Below are 22,748 nucleotides of genomic sequence, written 5' to 3'. Positions count from 1 at the left end.
CTGAGTCTACTCCGCCATTCGATGAAATTATGAGTGATCTGATAATCCTCAACTCCACTTGTCCACCTTTTAACCTCGATTCCCTTACTGATTATAGAATGACAGAATCACACAGGGCAGAAGAGGCCCTTCGGCCCATCGAGTCTGCACCAACACATTAGAAACACCTGACCTCCCACCTAATCCCATCTGCCAGCACTTGGCCCATAGCCCTGAATGTTATAACATGCCAAGTGCTCATCCAGATACTTTTTAAAAGATGTGAGGCATCCCGCCTCCACCACCCTCCCAGGCAGCGCATTCCAGACCATCACCACCCTCTGGGTAAAAAGGTTTTTCCTCACATTCCCCCCTAAACCTCCTGCCCTTCACCTTGAACCTATGTCCTCTCGTGACTGATCCTTCAACTTAGGGGAACTGCTGCTCCTTATCCACTCTGTCCATGTCCCTCATAATCTTGTATACCTCGATCAGGTCGTCCCTCAGTCTTCTCTGCTTCAACGAAAACAACCCAAGCCTACTCAATCTCTTTTCATAGCTTAAATGTTCCATCCTGGTGAATCTCCTCTGTACCCTTTCCAGTGCAATCACATCCTTCCGATAATGTAGCGACCAGAACTGCACACGGTACTCCAGCTGTGGCCTCACCAAAGTTCTATACAACTGTTTCCATGCTGTAAACCTCTATGACTCTGTGACTCTAATTCCAACATGACTTCCCTGCTTTTGTAATCTATGCCTCGATTGATAAAGGCAAGTGTCCCATATGCCTTTTTCACCACCCTGCTAACATGCCCTTCCTCTTTAAGAGATCTGTGGACAAACACGCCAAGGTCCCTTTGTTCCACAGAACTTCCTAGCGTCCTACCATTCATTGAATACTTCCTTGTCAAATTACTCCTTCCAAAGTGTATCACCTCATACTTTTCAAGGTTAAATTCCATCTGCCACTGATCTGCCCATTTGACCATTCCGTCTATATTTTCTTATAACCCAAGACACTCAGCCTCACTGTTAACCACCTGACCAATCTTTGTGTCATCCGCAAATTTACTAATCCTACTCACCCACATAGTCATCAATGTCATTTATGTAAATGATAAATAATAGGGGACCTAACCTGTGGTATGATTAAAATCTGTCTACCTCAACCATGAGCATATATTTAACAATCCAGGCTCTAGAGCCCTCTGCGGTAAAGAGTTCCACAAATTCACTGCCCTCTGAGAGAAGAAATTCCTCCTCACTTCTTTCTTAAATGGGCGACTCCTTACTCTGAGATTCTGCCCCTTGGTCCTAGATTCTCCCACAAGGGAAACAACCTCTCAGCATCTACCCTGTCAAGCCCCCTGAGAATCCTTTATCTCTCAATAAGGTCGCTTCTCATTCTTCTAAAATCCAATGAGTACAGGCCCAACCTACTCAAACTGCTCATAAAAAAATCCCTCCATACCCAGGATCAACCTAGTGAACCTTCTCTGGACTGTCTCCAATGTCAATATATCTTTCCTTCGATAAGGAGACCAAAACTATTCACAGTATTCCAGGTGCGGTCGAACTAGTGCCTTGTATAGCTTTGGGATGACTCTCCTATTTTTATACTTCATTCCATTTGAAATAAAGGCCAACATTCCATTTGCCTTCCCCATTACTTGCTGAAGTGCAGGAATTTGGGAATCAGATTTAAGAGATCTAGCTGGCTGAGGAAATCAGGCACAGTGGATGGACAAGTATTCTGTGGCCATTTAAATCAGCTAGCAATTCAGGCTAAAATCTATCTACTAATAGAGCCAGCGGAACATAAACAGTGAGAGGAAGGAGACTGGGGGAGAGTAGGCAAAGGCTGATGGAGAATAGGCTATGGGTAGAGCTGCAGAGTGAGGAGCTAACTGCCTAGGAGCCATTGGACTGGGGAAATTGAATGGGATGGGATTATCCTCTGGGGACTGAGATTCCTTGGGACTGGTCGGGCAGCATGGTCGGTGCAGGCTGGAGGGCCAAAGGGCCTGTTCCTGTGCTGAAATTTCCTTTGTTCTTTGTTCTTTATATTTCCCTGGCAATACGGGTGTCCCTGGGGAGTCAGTCCCCCAGTAGACTGGGTTTCCTATCAAAATCACAAAGCTTGCTTTGTTGTGTCTGTTTGTCTGCAGGATGCTTGAAGCCCCAGGTATTTCCTCACAGTTACGTCAACGTATCCGATTCTCTGAGCCCCTTCCCGGTGGGCTCCATCCTGCGTTATCAGTGTTTCCCTGGCTATAAGCTGTCGGGCCCTGAGCTTCTGGAATGTATGTACAACTTGCTGTGGTCAGCGAGCCCTCCCCGCTGTCTGGATGTTGAAGGTGCGAATCTCTGTTTAATACAGTCACCCATTGCCCTTTCCTTCTCATTGCCGCTGAATCAGACACCCAAAGACTTGCATCCATTCCTCAGGCACCTAAATACCCAACGTGGTGCTAATCACCAGCCAGCCAGCCAGTACATTCAATCAACTTTCTCCATCGACATTCAGAGTGAATGCCAGGCTAGTTATAATCACAACATTATGCAGCCCAGAAGGAGGCCACTCAGCCTGCCATGTACTGTCTAAGACACCGTAATTAATAACTTATTCAAATAAATGTCCTGCCCTTATCTGAAGACCCTTTCTGATTTTTGGATATAGAAAGGATATTATTAAACTAGAAAGAGTGCAGAAAAGATTTACTAGGATGCTACCGGGACTTGATGGATTGAGTTATAACGAGAGGCTGGATAGACTGGGACTTTTTTCTCTGGAGCGTCGGAGGCTGAGGGGTGATCTTATAAATAAAATAATGAGGGGCACAGATCAGCTAGATAGTCAATATCTTTTCCCAAAGGTAGGGGAGTCTAAAACTAGAGGGCATAGGTTTAGGGTGAGAGGGGAGAGATACAAAAGTGTCCAGAGGGGCAACTTTTTCACATGGAGGGTGGTGAGTGTCTGGAACAAGCTGCCAGAAGCAGTAGTAGAGGCGGGTACAATTTTGTCTTTTAAAAAGCAAAAAAGCATTTAGACAGTTACATGGGTAAGATGGGTATAGAGGGATATGGGCCAAACGCGGGCAATTGGGATTGGCTTAGTGGTTTAAAAATAGGGGCGGTATGGACAAGTTGGGTCGAAGGGCCTGTTTCCATGCTGCAAACCTCTATGACTCTATACGCCACCTACTGAACTTGCTGAGTATGTCATGGTGTTAACAGGCAGAACCAGTGTTAGTTACAGTGATGATGGAGTTCTGTATTTGGGGCTGCTGTTTAATTCCTGGGTATGTTTGGTGTAGTTTCTGCTTCTGGAAAGTTCTGTCTGCCTGAGCAGATTTTGACTGTTTCAATGCAGCACCTTGTGAACAACTTGCAGTCAGTGTGTGACCGGCAGGGTCAGCAGGTCCTTTCACTTTATGCAACAGCTTTTATCAAACAACTCAATTCCGCCTCGAATCAATGACAGAAAGAATTCTGAATCATCTGTGTGCAACCCCTGAGGACTCTCTCCCTGTGGTTGTACAGTGTGATTCCCCAGAACCTGCAGCCTGGGAAGGGAAAGGCTGAATTTCCCTTCGCTCCGCTGGGATCTGTCCCCTCCTCCATGTCCCCACTCCCACCCCCGCACAGAGTTCTCCAGTGGCCGGTGAGCAACGTAAATCGCTATTGATTCCAGATCATAAAATCCCGACAGTAGAAAGAAGCCGTTTGGCCCATTGACTCTGCACCGACCTGCCGATAGAGCATCTTACCGAGACCCTATCCCCGTAACCCCAGGTATTTACCCCATTAATCCCTCTAACCTACACATCTTGGGACACTAAGGGACAGTTTAGCCTGGCCAATCCACGTAGCCAGCACGTCTTTGCACTGTGGGAGGAAACCGGAGCACCTGGAGAAAACCCACGCAGACACGGGGAGGACGTGCAGACTCCACACAGACAGTCACCCAAGCCGGGAATCGAACCCGGGTCCCTGACGCTGTGAGGCAGCAGTGCTAACCAATGACGAGTCTACTTCACTACCAGAGAAGCCACCGTGGATGGAGCTGGAAAATCCCGGCCACAGGGTCATTGCGAGGGTCACGATGGGTGAACTGGCATGGCTCTGGGTGCAGAGGCCCCGGCTCCAGGCTGTAACACTGGAGAGTGGGCCTGGAGAGTGTTGACAGGGTCCCTGGGAGGGGGGAAGACATGCCGTCATTCTGAGACAGGACAGCAAGTGCCTCTCCCATAGAGCACTGTCCTGGGACTGTGCCTCTGTACCACTACGGCTCAGCATTCACTGTGACAATCACAGCCCTCTCGGGTAGGGATGGTGATATTATTCTCTCTTTAACTCTCTCTTTCTCTCCTTCCCTCTCTCTCTCTGCAGCATGCCCTCTTCCTCCAATACCAGATCACGGTGACTATGTCTGCCACCCCTATCCCTGCGACCGCTACATCCATGGCACCGTCCTGGAATTCTACTGTGACCCTGGTTACTCCCTCAGCAACGATTACAAATACATCACCTGCCAGTACGGAGAGTGGTTCCCCACCAGCCGGGTCTTCTGCCAACAAGCTGGTGGGTGCTTGACGCCGGATGGAAGAGAGGGTGTGGCACCCTCTGGGTTAGGAAAAGGTGGTAGTGCCAGCAGTGTGGGACAAGGTAGGAGGGGCTGATGCTGCAGTAAAGCTCAGGGACCTGTGTGAGATCCAGCAGGTAACCAAGTATACTCAGAGAGACACGTTGTGAGGGAGGGAAGAATGTAGGGGCATGGGGTTCAGGAATCATAGATTCACACAGTGCAGAAGGAGACCATTCGGCCCATCGAGTCTGCACCGACCACTATCCCACCCGGGCCCTATTCCCATAACCCCACATATTTACCCTGCTAATTCCCTTGACACCAGGGTCAATTTTCCATGGCCAATCAATCTAACTGCACATCTTTAGACTGTGGGAGGAAACCCATGCAGACACGGGGAGAACGTGCAAACTCCACACAGACAGTGACCCCAAGCTGGGAATTGAACCCACGTCCCTGGCACTGTGAGACAGCAGTGCTAACCACTGTGCCATCCATTATTGTACCAAACTCTGAATGGTCACCTCCTAAATCCATTTCTCTTTCAAAGCGTTAAGGTTTTGCCCTGCCACGGGACTGCAATGGATTTTTTCTGATGTGACTGTGACAAAGATAAACCGTCTCTCCTCGTTGTGGACCACAGCCTCCTCCTCCTCCCAACGCTCTCCTCCAACGCCCTCCTCCAACGCCCTCCTCCAACGCCCTCCTCCAATGCCCTCCTCCAACGCCCTCCTCCAACGCCCTCCTCCAACGCCCTCCTCCAACGCCCTCCTCCAACGCCCTCCTCCAACGCCCTCCTCCAACGCCCTCCTCCAACGCCCTCCTCCAACGCCCTCCTCCAATGCCCTCCTCCCAATGCCCTCCTCCCAATGCCCTCCTCCAATGCCCTCCTCCAATGCCCTCCTCCAGCGCCCCCCTCCCAACGCCCTCCTCTCAACGCCCTCCTCCCAACGCCCTCCTCCCAACACCCTCCTCCAATGCTCTTCTCCTCACGCCTTCCTCCCAACACCCTCCTCCAGCGCCCCCCTCCCAACGCCCTCCTCCAACGCCCCCTCCCAATGCCCTCCTCCCAACGCCCTCCTCCAACACTCTTCTCCAACACCCTCCTCCCAACGCCCTCCTTTAAATGCCCTCCTCCAACACTCTCCTCCCAATGCCCTCCTCCCAACGCCTTCCTCCCGACGCCCTCCTCCCGACGCCCTCCTCCCAACGCCCTCCTCCTAACGCCCTCCTCCCGACGCCCTCCTCCCGACGCCCTCCTCCCGACGCCCTCCTCCCGACGCCCTCCTCCCGACGCCCTCCTCCCGACGCCCTCCTCCCGACGCCCTCCTCCCAACGCCCTCCTCCCAACGCCCTCCTCCCAACGCCCTCCTCCCAACGCCCTCCTCCTAACACCCTCCTCCCAACGCCATCCTCCAAACGCCCTCCTCCCAACGCCCTCCTCCCAACACCCTCCTCCCAACACCCTCCTCCCAACACCCTCCTCCCAACACCCTCCTCCCAACGCCCTCCTCCCAACACCCTCCTCCCAACACCTTCCTCCCAACGCCCTCCTCCCAACGCCCTCCTCCCAACGCCCTCCTCCCAACGCCCTCCTCCCAACGCCCTCCTCCCAACGCCCTCCTCCCAACGCCCTCCTCCCAACGCCCTCCTCCCAACGCCCTCCTCCCAACGCCCTCCTCCCAACGCCCTCCTCCCAACGCCCTCCTCCCAACGCCCTCCTCCCAACGCCCTCCTCCTAACGCCCTCCTCCCAACACCCTCCTCCCAACACCCTCCTCCCAACACCCTCCTCCCAACGCCCTCCTCCTAACGCCCTCCTCCCAACACCCTCCTCCCAACACCCTCCTCCCAACACCCTCCTCCCAACACCCTCCTCCCAACACCCTCCTCCCAACACCCTCCTCCCAACACCCTCCTCCCAACACCCTCCTCCCAACGCCCTCCTCCCAACGCCCACCTCCCAACACCTCCTCCAACACCCTCCTCCCAACACCCTCCTCCCAACACCCTCCTCCCAACGCCCTCCTCCCAACGCCCACCTCCCAACATCTCCTCCAACACCCTCCTCCCAACACCCTCCTCCCAACACCCTCCTCCCAACACCCTCCTCCCAACGCCCTCCTCCCAACGCCCTCCTCCCAACACCTCCTCCAACACCCTCCTCCCAACACCCTCCTCCCAACGCCCTCCTCCCAACGCCCTCCTCCCAACGCCCTCCTCCTAACGCCCTCCTCCCAACGCCCTCCTCCCAACACCCTCCTCCCAACACCCTCCTCCCAACACCCTCCTCCCAACACCCTCCTCCCAACACCCTCCTCCCAACACCCTCCTCCCAACACCCTCCTCCCAACACCCTCCTCCCAACGCCCTCCTCCCAACGCCCACCTCCCAACACCTCCTCCAACACCCTCCTCCCAACACCTTCCTCCAACGCCCTCCTCCCAACGCCCTCCACCAATACCCTCCTCCCAACACCCTCCTCCAACACCCTCTCCACTGCCACCCAGCTGGGTGAGACCACTCTCACCCGCTTCCGACCTTATCCAGTGAACTGCAGGCAGAGTAATGTCTGCAATGTTTTCTCTTTCCCGATGCTGATATCTCTGCCTTTCCCCCATTATCCTCCTCCTATTTCTCATTGACATCTGAGAGCCCAGTGTTCGTTGTCACATGTGCCCAGCTCTATCTCACCACCACCACCTCTGTCCAATCCTGCCCTGTTGCTAAATTATCGGACTGCGTATCCGGTATCCAGCACTGGCGGAGCAGATGTTTCCTCACTCTGGATAAAATACTGGCAATGGGAAGAGGGCCTGTAACTGGCCATTCAGTCAGTAGCTCAATGCCTTCCCCACCCCTGTATGATTTCAGTCGGATTGGGAGTGGGCAGGTTCCCGTGGGAAGGCTGTCCTCAGGATTCAAACCCGCCAGCGGAAGTGTGAAACCCAGCCCAGTGTGTGTGCTCTGGGTCAGGGTTCCCACTAAGCTGCAAGGATGCGTGGCAATCCAGAACTTACTGTGCAGGGACAAACAGGCCACGTACAAGCAGCTGTACCTTTAAGATGTGTGTTGGGTGGGGAGGTTGGGTTGTGGGACACAGGTACCCTTAAAGGGGTCGTTCAGTGTAACAAAGAGGCAGCTCACAACAAAGGGAAATTAGAAGGAACTTTGCTTCCAGTTTATCTAAATGGAAAGTACCTACACTGGTGAAGCTGGAGTGTGAAAGACTGACAGGTAACAGAGGAATGGGTTTTCATCGAGAGTTAGTGTAACAGGGATGGGCTTTGATGGGGAGTTAGTGTAACAGGAATGGGCTTTGATGGAGAGTTAGTGTAACAGGGATGGGGTTTGATGGGGAGTTAGTGTAACAGGAATGGGCTTTGATGGGGAGTTAGTGTAACAGGGATGGGGTTTGATGGGGAGTTAGTGTAACAGGAATGGGCTTTGATGGGGAGTCAGTGAAACAGGGATGGGGTTTGATGGGGAGTTAGTGTAACAGGAATGGGCTTTGATGGGGAGTTAGTGTAACAGGGATGGGGTTTGATGGGGAGTTAGTGTAACAGGAATGGGCTTTGATGGGGAGTTAGTGTAACAGGGATGGGGTTTGATGGGGAGTTAGTGTAACAGGGATGGGGTTTGATGGAGAGTTAGTGTAACAGGGATGGGGTTTGATGGGGAGTTAGTGTAACAGGAATGGGCTTTGATGGGGAGTTAGTGTAACAGGGATGGGGTTTGATGGAGAGTTAGTGTAACAGGAATGGGCTTTGATGGGGAGTTAGTGTAACAGAAATGGGCTTTGATGGGGAGTTAGTGTAACAGAAATGGGCTTTGATGGGGAGTTAGTGTAACAGGGATGGGGTTTGATGGAGAGTTAGTGTAACAGGAATGGGCTTTGATGGGGAGTTAGTGTAACAGAAATGGGCTTTGATGGGGAGTTAGTGTAACAGGGATGGGGTTTGATGGGGAGTTAGTGTAACAGGAATGGGGTTTGATGGGGAGTTAGTGTAACAGGAATGGGTTTTGATGGGGAGTTAGTGTAACAGGAATGGGTTTTGATGGGGAGTTAGTGTAACAGGAATGGGTTTTGATGGGGAGTTAGTGTAACAGGGATGGGCTTTGATGGGGAGTTAGTGTAACAGAAATGGGTTTTGATGGGGAGTTAGTGTAACAGGAATGGGTTTTGATGGGGAGTTAGTGTAACAGGGATGGGGTTTGATGGGGAGTTAGTGTAACAGGAATGGGCTTTGATGGGGAGTTAGTGTAACAGAAAAGGGCTTTGATGGGGAGTTAGTGTAACAGGGATGGGCTTTGATGGGGAGTTAGTGTAACAGAAATGGGCTTTGATGGGGAGTTAGTGTAACAGAAATGGGCTTTGATGGGGAGTTAGTGTAACAGGGATGGGGTTTGATGGGGAGTTAGTGTAACAGGAATGGGGTTTGATGGGGAGTTAGTGTAACAGGGATGGGTTTGGATGGGGAGTTAGTGTAACAGGAATGGGCTTTGATGGAGAGTTAGTGTAACAGAAATGGGCTTTGATGGAGAGTTAGTGTAACAGGGATGGGGTTTGATGGGGAGTTAGTGTAACAGGAATGGGTTTGATGGGGAGTTAGTGTAACAGGAATGGGGTTTGATGGGGAGTTAGTGTAACAGGGATGGGCTTTGATTTTGGAGTTAGTGTAACAGGAATGGGCTTTGATGGAGAGTTAGTGTAACAGAAATGGGCTTTGATGGGGAGTTAGTGTAACAGAAATGGGCTTTGATGGGGAGTTAGTGTAACAGGGATGGGGTTTGATGGGGAGTTAGTGTAACAGGGATGGGTTTGGATGGGGAGTTAGTGTAACAGGAATGGGCTTTGATGGAGAGTTAGTGTAACAGGAATGGGCTTTGATGGGGAGTTAGTGTAACAGGGATGGGTTTTGATGGGGAGTTAGTGTAACAGAAATGGGCTTTGATGGGGAGTTAGTGTAACAGAAATGGGCTTTGATGGGGAGTTAGTGTAACAGAAATGGGCTTTGATGGGGAGTTAGTGTAACAGGAATGGGCTTTGATGGAGAGTTAGTGTAACAGAAATGGGCTTTGATGGGGAGTTAGTGTAACAGAAATGGGCTTTGATGGGGAGTTAGTGTAACAGGGATGGGGTTTGATGGGGAGTTAGTGTAACAGGGATGGGTTTGGATGGGGAGTTAGTGTAACAGGAATGGGCTTTGATGGAGAGTTAGTGTAACAGGAATGGGCTTTGATGGGGAGTTAGTGTAACAGGGATGGGTTTTGATGGGGAGTTAGTGTAACAGAAATGGGCTTTGATGGGGAGTTAGTGTAACAGGGATGGGCTTTGATGGGGAGTTAGTGTAACAGGAATGGGTTTTGATGGGGAGTTAGTGTAACAGAAATGGGCTTTGATGGGGAGTTAGTGTAACAGGGATGGGCTTTGATGGGGAGTTAGTGTAACAGGGATGGGCTTTGATGGGGAGTTAGTGTAACAGGAATGGGCTTTGATGGGGAGTTAGTGTAACAGAAATGGGCTTTGATGGGGAGTTAGTGTAACAGGAATGGGTTTTGATGGGGAGTTAGTGTAACAGGAATGGGTTTGGATGGGGAGTTAGTGTAACAGGAATGGGCTTTGATGGGGAGTTAGTGTAACAGGGATGGGGTTTGATGGGGAGTTAGTGTAACAGGAATGGGCTTTGATGGGGAGTTAGTGTAACAGGAATGGGCTTTGATGGGGAGTCAGTGTAACAGGGATGGGGTTTGATGGGGAGTTAGTGTAACAGGGATGGGGTTTGACGGGGAGTTAGTGTAACAGGGATGGGGTTTGATGGAGAGTCAGTGTAACAGAGGAATGGGTTTTGATGGGGAATTTTAATGGTAGGCAGATGGATTCAGTTGGTTGAATGTCTATTTGTCATCCTTGACTAGTTGGTTTTATTGGATTGAAGCATTGAGCGGATCTCGCGGTGATCCTGTTGTGTTGAGTGATCCTGTTGTGTTGAGTGATCCTGTTGTGTTGAGTGATCCTGTTGTGTTGAGTGATCCTGTTGTGTTTAGTGATCCGGTTGTGTTTAGTGATCCGGTTGTGTTTAGTGATCCGGTTGTGTTGAGTGATCCGGTTGTGTTGAGTGATCCGGTTGTGTTGAGTGATCCGGTTGTGTTGAGTGATCCGGTTGTGTTGAGTGATCCGGTTGTGTTGAGTGATCCGGTTGTGTTGAGTGATCCGGTTGTGTTTAGTGATCCGGTTGTGTTGAGTGATCCGGTTGTGTTGAGTGATCCGGTTGTGTTTAGTGATCCGGTTGTGTTGAGTGATCCGGTTGTGTTGAGTGATCCGGGTGTGTTTAGTGATCCGGTTGTGTTTTGTTGAAGTCACCGGTTGCATTTGGAATACTGCGCCCAGTTCTGGTCGCCACACTACCAGAAGGACGTGGAGGCTTTGGAGAGAGTACAGAGGAGGTTTACCAGGATGTTGCCTGGTATGGAGGGGCTTAGTTATGAGGAGAGATTGGGTAAACTGGGGTTGTTCTCCCTGGAGAGACGGAGGATGAGGGGAGACTTAATAGAGGTGTATAAAATTATGAAAGGCATAGATAGGGTGAACGGTGGGAAGCTTTTCCCCAGGTCGGTGGTGACGTTCACGAGGGGTCATAGGTTCAAGGTGAAGGGGGGGAGGTTTAACACGGATATCAGAAGGACATATTTTACACAGAGGGTGGTGGAGGCCTGGAATGTGCTGCCAGGCAAGGTGGTGGAGTTGGACACACTGGGAACGTTTAAGACTTATCTAGATAGCCACATGAACGGAGTGGGAATGGAGGGATACAAAAGAATGGTCTAGTTTGGACCAGGGAGCGGCGCGGGCTTGGAGGGCGGAAGGGCCTGTTCCTGTGCTGTATTGTTCTTTGTTCTTTGTTATCCGGTTGTGTTGAGTGATCCTGTTGTGTTTAGTGGTCCAGTTGTGTTTAGTGATCCGCTTGTGTTTAGTGATCCGGTTGTGTTTAGTGATCCGGTTGTGTTTAATGATCCGGTTGTGTTGAGTGATCCTGTTGTGTTGAGTGATCCGGTTGTGTTGAGTGATCCGGTTGTGTTGAGTGATCCGGTTGTGTTGAGTGAACCTGTTGTGTTGAGTGATCCTGTTGTGTTGAGTGATCCTGTTGTGTTGAGTGATCCTGTTGTGTTGAGTGATCCTGTTGTGTTGAGTGATCCTGTTGTGTTGAGTGATCCGGTTGTGTTTAGTGATCCGGTTGTGTTTAGTGATCCGGTTGTGTTGAGTGATCCGGTTGTGTTTAGTGATCCAGTTGTGTTTAGTGATCCGGAGGGTTTAAGTATGTGGTGAATTCAGGTGGATCTATCTAATTTTGCAGTGGGTTTGGTTCTGTTAACACAGAACGTGGTGGTTTCACACTCACTTCCTGCTCAATCTCTCTTGCAGATCAAGCCTGGTCAGACTCTGAGGAAACTATCCTCTCCACCTGGAAGATTGTGGCCTTCACGGCCATCAGCGTTCTTCTGGCCCTGCTCCTGGTGGTCTTTGTCAAAGCCTTTCACATCAAGCTGAAGTCACCGTGCCAGTCTGGGTAAGACAGAGCGACCTCTGTGTGGTGAGGGTGGGACTGTGGGCTGTGGTGGGGAAGATTAGGTACAGTGGAACCCCGATTTTACGCGCCCCGATTTAGCGCAAAATCGGATATTACGCGATCGCGCAACGGACCCCTTTTTTTGCTATTTCCAGTTTCGTGAATTAGCGCGACCCCGATTTAGCGTGACCCTGATAACATTCGCGATAACATTTTATGGGCCCCAACCATCATGTTTTACACAGAGGGTGGTGGGGGCCTGGAATGTGCTGCCGGGCAAGGTGGTGGAGGCGGACACACTGGGAACGTTTAAGACTTATCTAGACAGCCATATGAACGGAGTGGGAATGGAGGGATACAAAAGAATGGTCTAGTTTGGACCAGGGAGCGGCGCGGGCTTGGAGGGCCGAAGGGCCTGTTCCTGTGCTGTATTGTTCTTTGTGATCCGGTTGTGTTGAGTGATCCTGTTGTGTTTAGTGGTCCAGTTGTGTTTAGTGATCCAGTTGTGTTTAGTGATCCGGTAGTGTTTTGTGATCCAGTTGTTTACAGATAACTAGTGTTATTGTTTTACAGGGCTCCATTGTATTATGTATAGTGAGCACTATCAGATCTGAACAACATCAAACACTCTCAGTTCGGGCTTCAGCCAGGGGGTCAATAGGCCAAAGCTCCATCCACACTGGTTTCACTGAAATATACAGCAGCTCCATTGGTACCCATCTGGTTCACCAATGTCCTTTAGGGAAGGAAATCTGCCGTCCTTACCCGGTCTGACCTACATGTGACTCCAGCGCCACAACAATGTTGTTGGCTCTCAACTGTCCTCTGAAATCACCTAGCGAGCTACTCAGTTCAAGGGCAACTAGGGATGGGCAATAAATGATGGCCCAGCCAGCAATGCACATGTCCAACAAATTAATTAAAAAAAGAAAAAAGGGTGAAACAAATCTCTACAAGCTTGGCTTAGAGATGAGGGACATCAGTTTAAGGCTTGGTAGGACAGGTTGGGGCTGGTGTCCTCAGAGAAGTGAATGTTGAGAGGAGACTTGACAGAGGTGTTTGAAATCATGAAGAGTAGATAGAGGTAGACTGTTCCCATTGGTGGAAGGGTCAAGAAACAGAGGTTACCAAGGTCAATGGGCAAAGAACTAAAGGCAACATGAGGAAAAGTTGTTATCTCACACAGCGACTGGTTAGGATCGGGAATGCACCATCCGAGGGTGTTGAAAGGCAGATCTAATCGAGGCTTTCAAAGGGACATTGGATAAGCATCTGAAGATAAAATTATTTGCAGGATGCCAGGAGAAAGGCAGGGGAATGCGACTAGCTGAGGCGCTCTTGCAGAAACCAAGCACAGACACAGTGGGCCAAATGGTCTTCAATGCTGTAATCACCCTCTGATAAAGAGAATGAACAGGAGAATGTTTCAGAGGAGACTTACCCTCTGAACAGTTCCAACCCATTCTCAACATCCACATTTGAAAATAATTAATTCTCGAGATATGATCTTTAAAGCAAAGCTGGCATTTATTGGCCATCGCCAACTCCCTTTGAGAAAGGCCTTTCTTTCGCTGCTACAGTCTGTGTGGTGAGGGTCCGCTCACAGTGTGGTCTGCTGGGATTTTGATGCAACCACAATGAATGAGTGGCGATATATGCCCAGGTCAGTGGCCGGGATTCTCTGACCTCGTCCGCGGCTGGGATTCTCCAGTCCCACTGCAATGAATGGAGGTTTGACTAAGTGCCAGATTCTCCGTTCTGACTGGCAGTGATGGCGGGGGAATGAGATTAGAGAATTCTGGCCAGTATGCTGTTATAACTTGGAGCTGATGGATTTGCCAGACAGGCATCGGCTGCCCTTGTCCTCCTAGCTGATGGAGGTTCTGTTTCTGGGAGGTGAATTGACCCTAGAATATTGGAAATGTAACTTCCTGCACTGTGAACCTTGACCTTTCACCCTAGTCAGTTCCCCATCGATGCAGTGTGTCAGGAAAATGTTAATCAGACTATCCTGAAATCTGCTAATCTTATCTGTGATTAATTTGCCTGTTTTTATTGTAGGAATAATAAAGGTCAGCTTGCCAGTTCAGTGAGAGATAGAGAATCGATTTTGATCTACCGTTGAACTAAAACTGAGCAAACAAAACTTGATTAAAAGACATTCCAGAGCCAGCAATCGATAACTTTCTCAGAAGGAATATTTGTGACAGCAAAAACCCTTTTCAAGTCAGCGAATTGCAAGAAAATGGTGCATGTTGAAAATGAGTTAATACGGCACAGAAGGTGGTGATTTGGCCCATTGGCCAACGCCAGCTCTCTGTAGAGCATGTCCCATGAAACCACTGTGTCTGTGGAGCTCTGCAAGTTTATTTCTCACAGGAGCCTATCCAATTTCCTTTTGGAATGATTGATCACCTCTCTCGTGTAGACTGTGAGTTCCAGGTCATCACCACTGCCCACTGTATCTCTCCCCAAAACCTTAAATCACTGTCCTCCAGTCCTCGTGCCATTAGCTCATGTAAAAAGCTTTACTTTCTGTCCCTTTGCTGGACCTGTTGTTATATTGTACACCCCTCACATCACATCTCCCCTCAATCCAGGGGAACAACCCCAACTTCTCCGACCTAACCTTGAATTTTTCCGGAATACATTTCAGAAATTCCTCCCCCTCCTTTCCCTTTACTCTAACATCATGGTCGGCATGGAGCAGTTGGGCCGAAGGGCCTGTTTCCATGCTGTATTGCTTGATGACTCTATGACTCCAAAGTTGATATTTGGTAAGGTAAATCCCTCAGTATCAGCACTGTACAGTTCTTGCACATCTCTGTGATTTCCCTGCAGATTTATTCCTGTATCCTCTCTCTCACTATTTCAAGGCCGATAGAATCATAGAATCCCTACAGGGCAGAAGGAGGCCATTCGGCCCATCAAGCCTGCACCAATAACAATCCCACCCAGGCCTTATCCCCATAACCCCATGCATTTACCCTAGCTAGTCCCCCTGACACTAAGGGGCAATTTTAGCATGGCCAATCCATCTAACCCCCCCCCAACATCGTTGGACTGTGGGAGGAAACTGGAGCACCGGAGGAAACCCACGCAGACACGGGGAGAACGTGCAGACTCCATACAGGCAGTGAACCAAGCCAGGATTTGAACTCGGGTCCCTGATGCTGTGAGGCAGCAGTGATAACCACTGGGCCACCATGCTGCCCAAATACTCCCCAGCAGTTGCTTCTCAATTCGAACCAAATCTTTCTGTCCTTGCCCCTTCAAGAACATCTACAATATATTCTCTAATTAGTACTGCCAGCCCGTCTCCCTTTGTTGCCTCCCTTTTCTCTTCTACACACTTTATATACATGAATATTAAGCACTCAGTCTTCACTATTTTTAAGTGACATTTCTGTTATTGCCACTACATCATAACCCCTATATTACAACTAACAATGACTATTCTGTAGCATTGGGGCAGCATGGTGGCACAGTGGTTAGCACTGCTGCCTCACAGCGCCAGGAACCTAGGTTCAATTCCGGCCTCAGGAGACTGTGGAGTCTGCATGTTCTCCCTTTGTCTGCGTGGGTTTCCTCCAGGTGCTCCAGTTTTCTCCCACAGTCCAAAGGTGTATAGGTTAGGTAGATTGGGCATGCTAAATTGCCCCTTAGTGTCAAGGGGACTGGCAGGGTAAATACTTGGGGTTATGGGGAACCCACAGTATAACCCCACAGTACATGGGGTTATAGGGATACGGTGTCGGTGGGATTGTTGTCAGTGCAGGACTGATGGGCAGAATGTTCTCCTTCTGCACTGTAGGAATTCTATGATTCTATTTGTGCTTGTAGCTCACCAATCTTATTCACCATGCTTTGTGCATTTGCATGCATGCATTCTGTTACTGTAGTCCTTCCTGTGTAATCTGGACCTATTTCCTGGTCCCGCCGATGTCTATGGGGTTTTGTGAGCCCCCCAACCTCTGCTACTGAGGAATGTGATGCGCGGGGGAGTGGGGTGGTGGGTCGCCATAGGCCACGGGACTGGAAGATCCTGCCTGTGGGAAGGACTGGAAGATCCTGCTGGTGGGAAGGGCTGGAATATTTTGGCTGTTAACTCTGGGTCCCACTCCACAGATGCTGCCAGACCTCATGAGTTTTTGCAGCAGTTTCTGTGTTTATCAATGCCTTCTCCTGTGTTTTTGGTACCAATGTGAACCACAACTTCTGGCTCACTCTCTTCATCCTGCAGGATATTCTGCACCATCTCTGTTATCTGCTTTACCCTGGCACCAGGATGGCAACACAGCACATGGAACTCTATGGAATCCCCTATGCCAACTACATTGCTGAGCTCCGCTGTTCCCCCTTCCCTTGTGTTGTCCCTTAGCCATTGATGACCTGGCCTGGACTCCACTTCTACAAGGTGTCATCACCCCCACAGTCTGAAGTGCTGAGAACCAGTTTGAGAATGACAGATACCCCAGAGGCTCCTGCACTTGCTGCCTCTTCCTAATGGTCACCCAGCTACTACTATCCTGAGCTCTTATTGCCTGTGAGGTGACCAACTCCTAGAACAGTCCAAGGAACTCTCAATCTCCCAGATGCTCTGCAGTGACTTCAGCTTCCCTTCAAGCTCAAAAACCCTCGCCTTGAGTCAAACTTGACACTTCCTGTTAAAACGGTTCCCCAAGACACGGGGAATGTTTTGTTCTAGTTTATTTGTTCATGGGATACAGGCATCATTGTCCAGCACCAATTACCCATCATCCCTAGCTGCTCTGTAAAGGTGGTGGTGAACCAGCTTCAACTGCTGGAATCCACCTGCTGCAGGTGCACCTGTTAGGGTGCGACCCCCAGGCTGTTGACCCAGTGACAGTGAAGGAATGCTGATATAGTTCGGATGATGTGGAGACGCCAACGTTGCATAATCTCACTAGCTGTTCTGTCTGGAGACTATACACATCTCTTTAACCTGTGTTTAATGTTCCCTCCACCCACATTATCTGTACCTTTTAAGACCTGGCTGGCTGTAGAGATTTGCATTCTAATTAGTATTCTGTAACTTGATTTCTGTGTCTGTGCACTGTTGGAGAACGGATAACCACTCGGACTGGGGTAGGCTCAGTAAGAAGTCTCACAACACCAGGTTAAAGTCCAACAGGTTTATTTGGAGTCACGAGCTTTTGAAGCGCTGCTCCTTCATCAGGTGAGCGGAGAGGTAGGTTCACAAACACGGCATATATAGACAAAGACACAATTGCAAGATAATGGTTGGAATGCGAGTCTTTTCAGATAACCAAGTTTTTACGGATGCAGACAGTGTGAGTCTGTGCTTATCCCTCTCTCCACTCGCACGGTCTGTATCTGTAAAGACTTCATTACCTGAAAAAACTCCCATTCTAACCATTATCTTGCAGTTGTGTCTTTGTCTATATATGCCTTGTTTGTGAAACCTACCTCTCCACTCACCCAGTGAGGGAGCAGCGCTCCGAAAGCTTGTGATTCCAGACAAACCTGTTGGACTTTAACCTGGTGTTGTGAGACGTGATATAATTCTGAGTTAGGATGGGAGGGGAATTTGTGACCTGACATTCCCACCTGCTGCAGGACTGGGAAGTTACAGGTCTCAGCTGCTCATTGGTGATGTTATAAAATCTCTTATCCCCTCTTTCCAAATCTAGTTAGTACCTTGTTTAAATGATGAATTTTAATGAATGCTCCTCAGGTTCAGTCCTCGCTGTCTCCTGCTCATTGTTTTCTCCTAACACTCGATGGGCACATCCTCCCCCACTGCACCAAATTCCAACATTCCACATTCCTGAGTTAACCCTTGCTGGCAGTAATTCCTCATTCTAACCAGCCTCTTAACTAACTAACTGCGGAACAACACTAACAGGCAAGACATTTACTACAAACATACTGAAAGAAACTGCAAGTAAAGGTTCAAGTTAACTTCAACACTAAATTCCACAACACAATCCTCCAATCAAGTTATAACACCTTGCTATGGACAGAGCCAAATAATTCTCCAACCAATCAGAGCTCTGCAGCCTACCGCATCCACTTGTGAAGAGTGGTGGACAATTAAACAACTACCTGGATGAGGAGGCTCCATAAATATAACCTTCTCCGATGGTAGCAGAGCCCAATATGTCAGCGCAAAAAAACAAGGCTGAAGCCAAAGGCACCAAAAGGTTGATCCATCCCGGCCTCCTTCTGAGGTCCCACAGTGTCACGGATGTCAGTATTCAGCTGATTCAATTCACTTCTCATGTTGAGAAATGGCTGAAGGTACTGGATACCTCAAAGGCTCTGGGCCCTGACAACATTCCGGCAACAGTACTGAAGACTTGTGCTCAGAACTTTCCATGCTCCAAGCCATGCTTGGATTCAACACTGGCATCTACCCGGCAATGTGGAAAATTCCCCTGATATCTCCTGTCCATAAAAAGCAGGACAAATCCAACCCGGACAATTATCGCCCACCTGAATCAGTAAAGTGATGGAAGGGGTCATCAACAGTGCTATCAAGCTGCACTTACTCAGCAATAACCTGCTCAGGGTTATTCCATTTGGGTTCTGCAGAGTCACTCAGCTCCTGACCTCATTACATAGAAACTAGAAGCAGGAGTAGGCCATTCGGCCCTTTGAGCCTGCTCCACCATTCATTTTGATCATGGCTGATCATCAAATCCAATATCCTGATTCCCCTTTCCCTCCATATCCCTTGATCTCTTTAGCCCCAAGAGCTATATCTAATTTCTTCTTGAAATCAGAAAACGTTTCGGTCTCAACTACTTTCTGTGGGAGTGAATTCCACAGATTCACCACCCTCTGGGTGAAGAAATATCTCCTCACCTCAGTTCTAAAAGGTTTACCCCTTATCCTCAATCTATGACCCCTAGTTCTGGACTCCCTGACCATTGGGAACATTCTTTCTGAATCTACCCTGTCTAACTCTGTTAGAATTTTATAAGTTTCTATGAGATTCCTTCTCACTCTTCTAAACTCCAGTGAATATAATCCTAACCGACTTAGTCCCTCCTCATATGACAGACCTGCCATCCCAGGAATCAGCCTGGTAAACCCTCGCTGTACTCGCTCTATAGCGATAAGGACACCAAAACTGAACACAATACTCCAGGTGTGGCCTCACCAACGCCCTACACAATTGCAGCAAAACATCCCTATCCCTGTACTCAAATCCCCTCACTATGGAGGCCAACTTACCATTTGCCTTCTTTACTGCCTGCTGAACCTGCACATTTACTTTCAGCGACTGATGCACGAGAACTCGAGGTCTCGTTGAGTATCCACCTCTCTCAATTTATTCAAGTAATAATCTGTCTTCCTATTATTGCTACTGAAGTGGATAACCTCACATTTATCCACATTATACTGCATCTGCCATACATATGCCCCCACACTCAGCCTGTCCAAATCACGCTGAAGCATCTCTGCATCCTCCTCACAGCTCACCCTCCCACCCAACTTTGTACCATATGCAAATTTGGAGATAATAAATTTAGATTTGCTCTTGTTGGAGATGATCATTGCCTGGCTCTTGTGTGGCACAAGTGTTACTTGGCACTTGTCAGTCCAAGCCTGTATATCATCCATGTCTTGTTGCATTTGGACATGGATTGCTTCAGTATCTGGGGAGTCACAAATGGCACTGAACGTTGTGCAATCATTGGCGAACATCCCCACTTCTGACCTTACGATGGAGGGAAGGTCACTGATGAAACAGCTGCAGGTGGTTGGGCCCAGGGCACTACCCTGAGGAACTCACGCAGTGATGTCCTGGAGCTGAGATGATTGACCTCCAACCACCACAACCACCTCCCTTTGTGCCACTGGTTGGAGATACAACTCCAACCATTGGAGAGTTTTCCTCCTGATTTCCATTGACTCCAGTTTTGCTAGGGCTCCTTGATGCCACGCTCAGTCAAAGGCTGCCTTAATGTCAAGGGCAGTCACTCTCAGCTCTGACATTCAGTTCTTCTGTCCATGTTTGAACCAAGGCTGTAATGAGGTCGGGAGCTGAGTGCCCCTGGCGAAACCCAAACTGAGCATCACTGAGCAGGTTATTGCTGAGCCTATCCCAACCCCCTCCACCCAGTCTGTGGAATCTTAGCGACTCTGCACAGTCCAGCCCTCAGGATTCCGTGCTCTGCAGTCCGTACATTGAATTCCCTATTGCAGCGTTTGTTTGCAGGTTTCATTGTCAGTGCAGCTGTACTCCTGTTCAGTGTACATTTCCCTTTTGTATGTTTAATAACTCAGTGATATGTGGCATTCAATGTTGCAAACTCTATTAATTTTAGCAGTAAATTATAATAAGAAACTTACATTTGTATAGCATCTTTATCTTTGTGAAACATCCAAAGGCACTTCACTGGAGTTTAGTCTGGTCAAATAAGCCACATAAGGAGACAGGGGATCAGAAACTTGCTCAGAGAGGAAAGTTTGAAAGAACATCCCAAATCAATATGGTGAGGTAAACAGGCAGAAAACTTTAGGAAGGGAATTGTGGAGCTCACAGCCTTGGCAGCTGAACACATTGGAAATTTGAATTCAATAAAAATCTGGAATTAAGAATCTACTGATGACCATGAAACCATTGTCGATTGTCGGAAAAACTCATCTGGTTCACTAATGTCCTTCAGGAAAGGAAATCTGCCGTCCTTACCCAGTCTGGCCTACATGTGACTCCAGAACAATAGCATTGGGGTCAATTCTGTCCTCTGAAATGGCTTAGCAAGCGACTCCGTTCAAGGGTAATTAGGGATGGGCAATAAATGCTGGTCTAGCCAGTGACGCCCACATCCCTCGATGAATTAAAAAAATGTTGCAGTGATTGAAATTGGGGATATGAAAGAGGCCAGAGTTGGAGGAGAGATGTAGGATTGGGGGAGGTTACAGAGATGGGGAGGACTGAGAGCCAGTGTAGGTCAGAAAGCCCAGGGCTCAGGGACAGGGTCTGAATGATGATACTGGAAGCAGGAGATTGGCCGTGAGTGCGTTGTGATAGTTGAGTCTAGGCGTAAGAAAGGCACAGACACGTTCACCTCCTCCTCTAACACGCACCCTTGTTGAATTGTTTTCTAATAGTGATCAAGACATCTCAGGTAGCCGAAATTTTGTGGTGGTTGATGGAGTGCCAGTGATATTGCCCACCTATGACGAGGCTGTATGTGACAGGACGAATACCAGCTCTGCCCCCGAGATCACAACCCCTCCAGGACAGGCCCATGAGGCAACACAACCAGATGACCAGAACCCTCCAGCCTATCCTGGACATGCTGCTGACCCGGTTGTGGCCGCAAACCCCACGCCCGCAGACCGGCCTGGCCAATTGGACTGCTCGGGGGGTGGGGAAGGGGACGATTCGTCACCGTCAATGTCATTTGGTACAGCAGCTACGCATCCAATCACTGAAGAAATCATCGATGGCCCCGAGACAGAGAACACAGCATCAACATCTCCCAGTATTAACATCGCTGATGGTGAGTGTTCCATCATGTTGTCGGCACTGCCTCACCCAATGGAAGCACGGCTTGCGGTTTTGTGCACTTAATGGCAAACTGCGGAGGGAAAATGGCTGGGTGGAAGAAGCGGGTGGTTGGTACTGGTAAGAGATTCTGGGACTGGTTGACAGTTTACAAAGCCTTGGAAAATTGACTCGAAGGCCCTGATTTTACCGGCACACCTATCCCTGAATCGGGGCGGGCTAGGCTCACAGAATGGCACTCTCCGTTAACCTTGGGCGTGATCTTTTGAGCCTCGGGCAGACGTGCCGGTAATATTCCGGCATAAGACTGGAATTTTCCTATCCCACCTGCCATGGGAATCGTAGTGGGCGGGGCTGGGGGGAAACGGACCATGCAAAGGTCCGTTGACCTTGAGCAGATTTTCTGGTTTTGGGACGAGTGTAGTTGGAAAATCCTGCACTAAAATGTGGCAAGTGACAGGGTTTCCAGTGGAGCCTCGGCAGCTGACAATATAGACTTCAATCGTGGAACAAAGTGTCAGTGCAAAAGTGATGTGCAAGTGATTTAAGTCAGAGACGTGGAAGATTGGGAGATGTTTCAAGTCTGAAGCAGATTATAGGGATACGGAAATGCAAGTCCATGGAGGGATTTCAATGTAAGGATGGGAATTTTGCATGGCTGTGAAAGTTAACACATGGGAGTTTTAGCTCATGGACAATGGCAGTTGGAAGCCAGTCAAGGTTGGCAGGTATAGGGGTCTGTGGAGCTGATCTGGGGGTTTGTAGAGTTTGTCCGGGGATATTTATACTGCTGGTTGGGGATGTAGTGGCAATTATGGAGAGACGACGGCCTAGTGGTATTATCGCTAGACTATTAATCCAGAAACTCAGCTAATATTCTGGGGACCGGGGTTTGAATCCCGATGATGGAAATTAAATTGAATTAAAATATCTGGAATTAAGAACCTACTGATGACCATGAAACCATTGTCGGAAAAACTCATCTGATTCACTCACGTCCTTTAGGGAAGGAAATCTGCCAACTTACCTGGTCTGGCCTACATGTGACTCCAGAGCCACGGCAATGTGGCTGATTCTTAACTACCCTTGGGCAACTAGGGATG

The 22,748-nt window shown here is 49.2% G+C and overlaps 1 protein-coding gene across 1 annotated transcript in view; it reads left to right on the top strand.

Moving 5' to 3' along the window:
- Positions 1-22,748, top strand: part of susd4 (sushi domain containing 4) — a 197,066-nt gene that overhangs the window by 125,087 nt on the left and 49,231 nt on the right. Inside the window, exons 7-10 of the mRNA XM_078213637.1 lie at positions 2,151-2,339; positions 4,375-4,596; positions 11,993-12,137; positions 21,246-21,640. Of these exons, the coding sequence (XP_078069763.1) occupies positions 2,151-2,339; positions 4,375-4,596; positions 11,993-12,137; positions 21,246-21,640 (951 nt within the window). The remainder of the gene's footprint in view (positions 1-2,150; positions 2,340-4,374; positions 4,597-11,992; positions 12,138-21,245; positions 21,641-22,748) is intronic.

Source organism: Mustelus asterias, chromosome 5 (assembly GCF_964213995.1).
Source record: "Mustelus asterias chromosome 5, sMusAst1.hap1.1, whole genome shotgun sequence".
In the NCBI taxonomy this organism is placed as follows: domain Eukaryota; kingdom Metazoa; phylum Chordata; class Chondrichthyes; order Carcharhiniformes; family Triakidae; genus Mustelus; species Mustelus asterias.
This window is presented reverse-complemented; position numbering and strand designations above follow the sequence as displayed.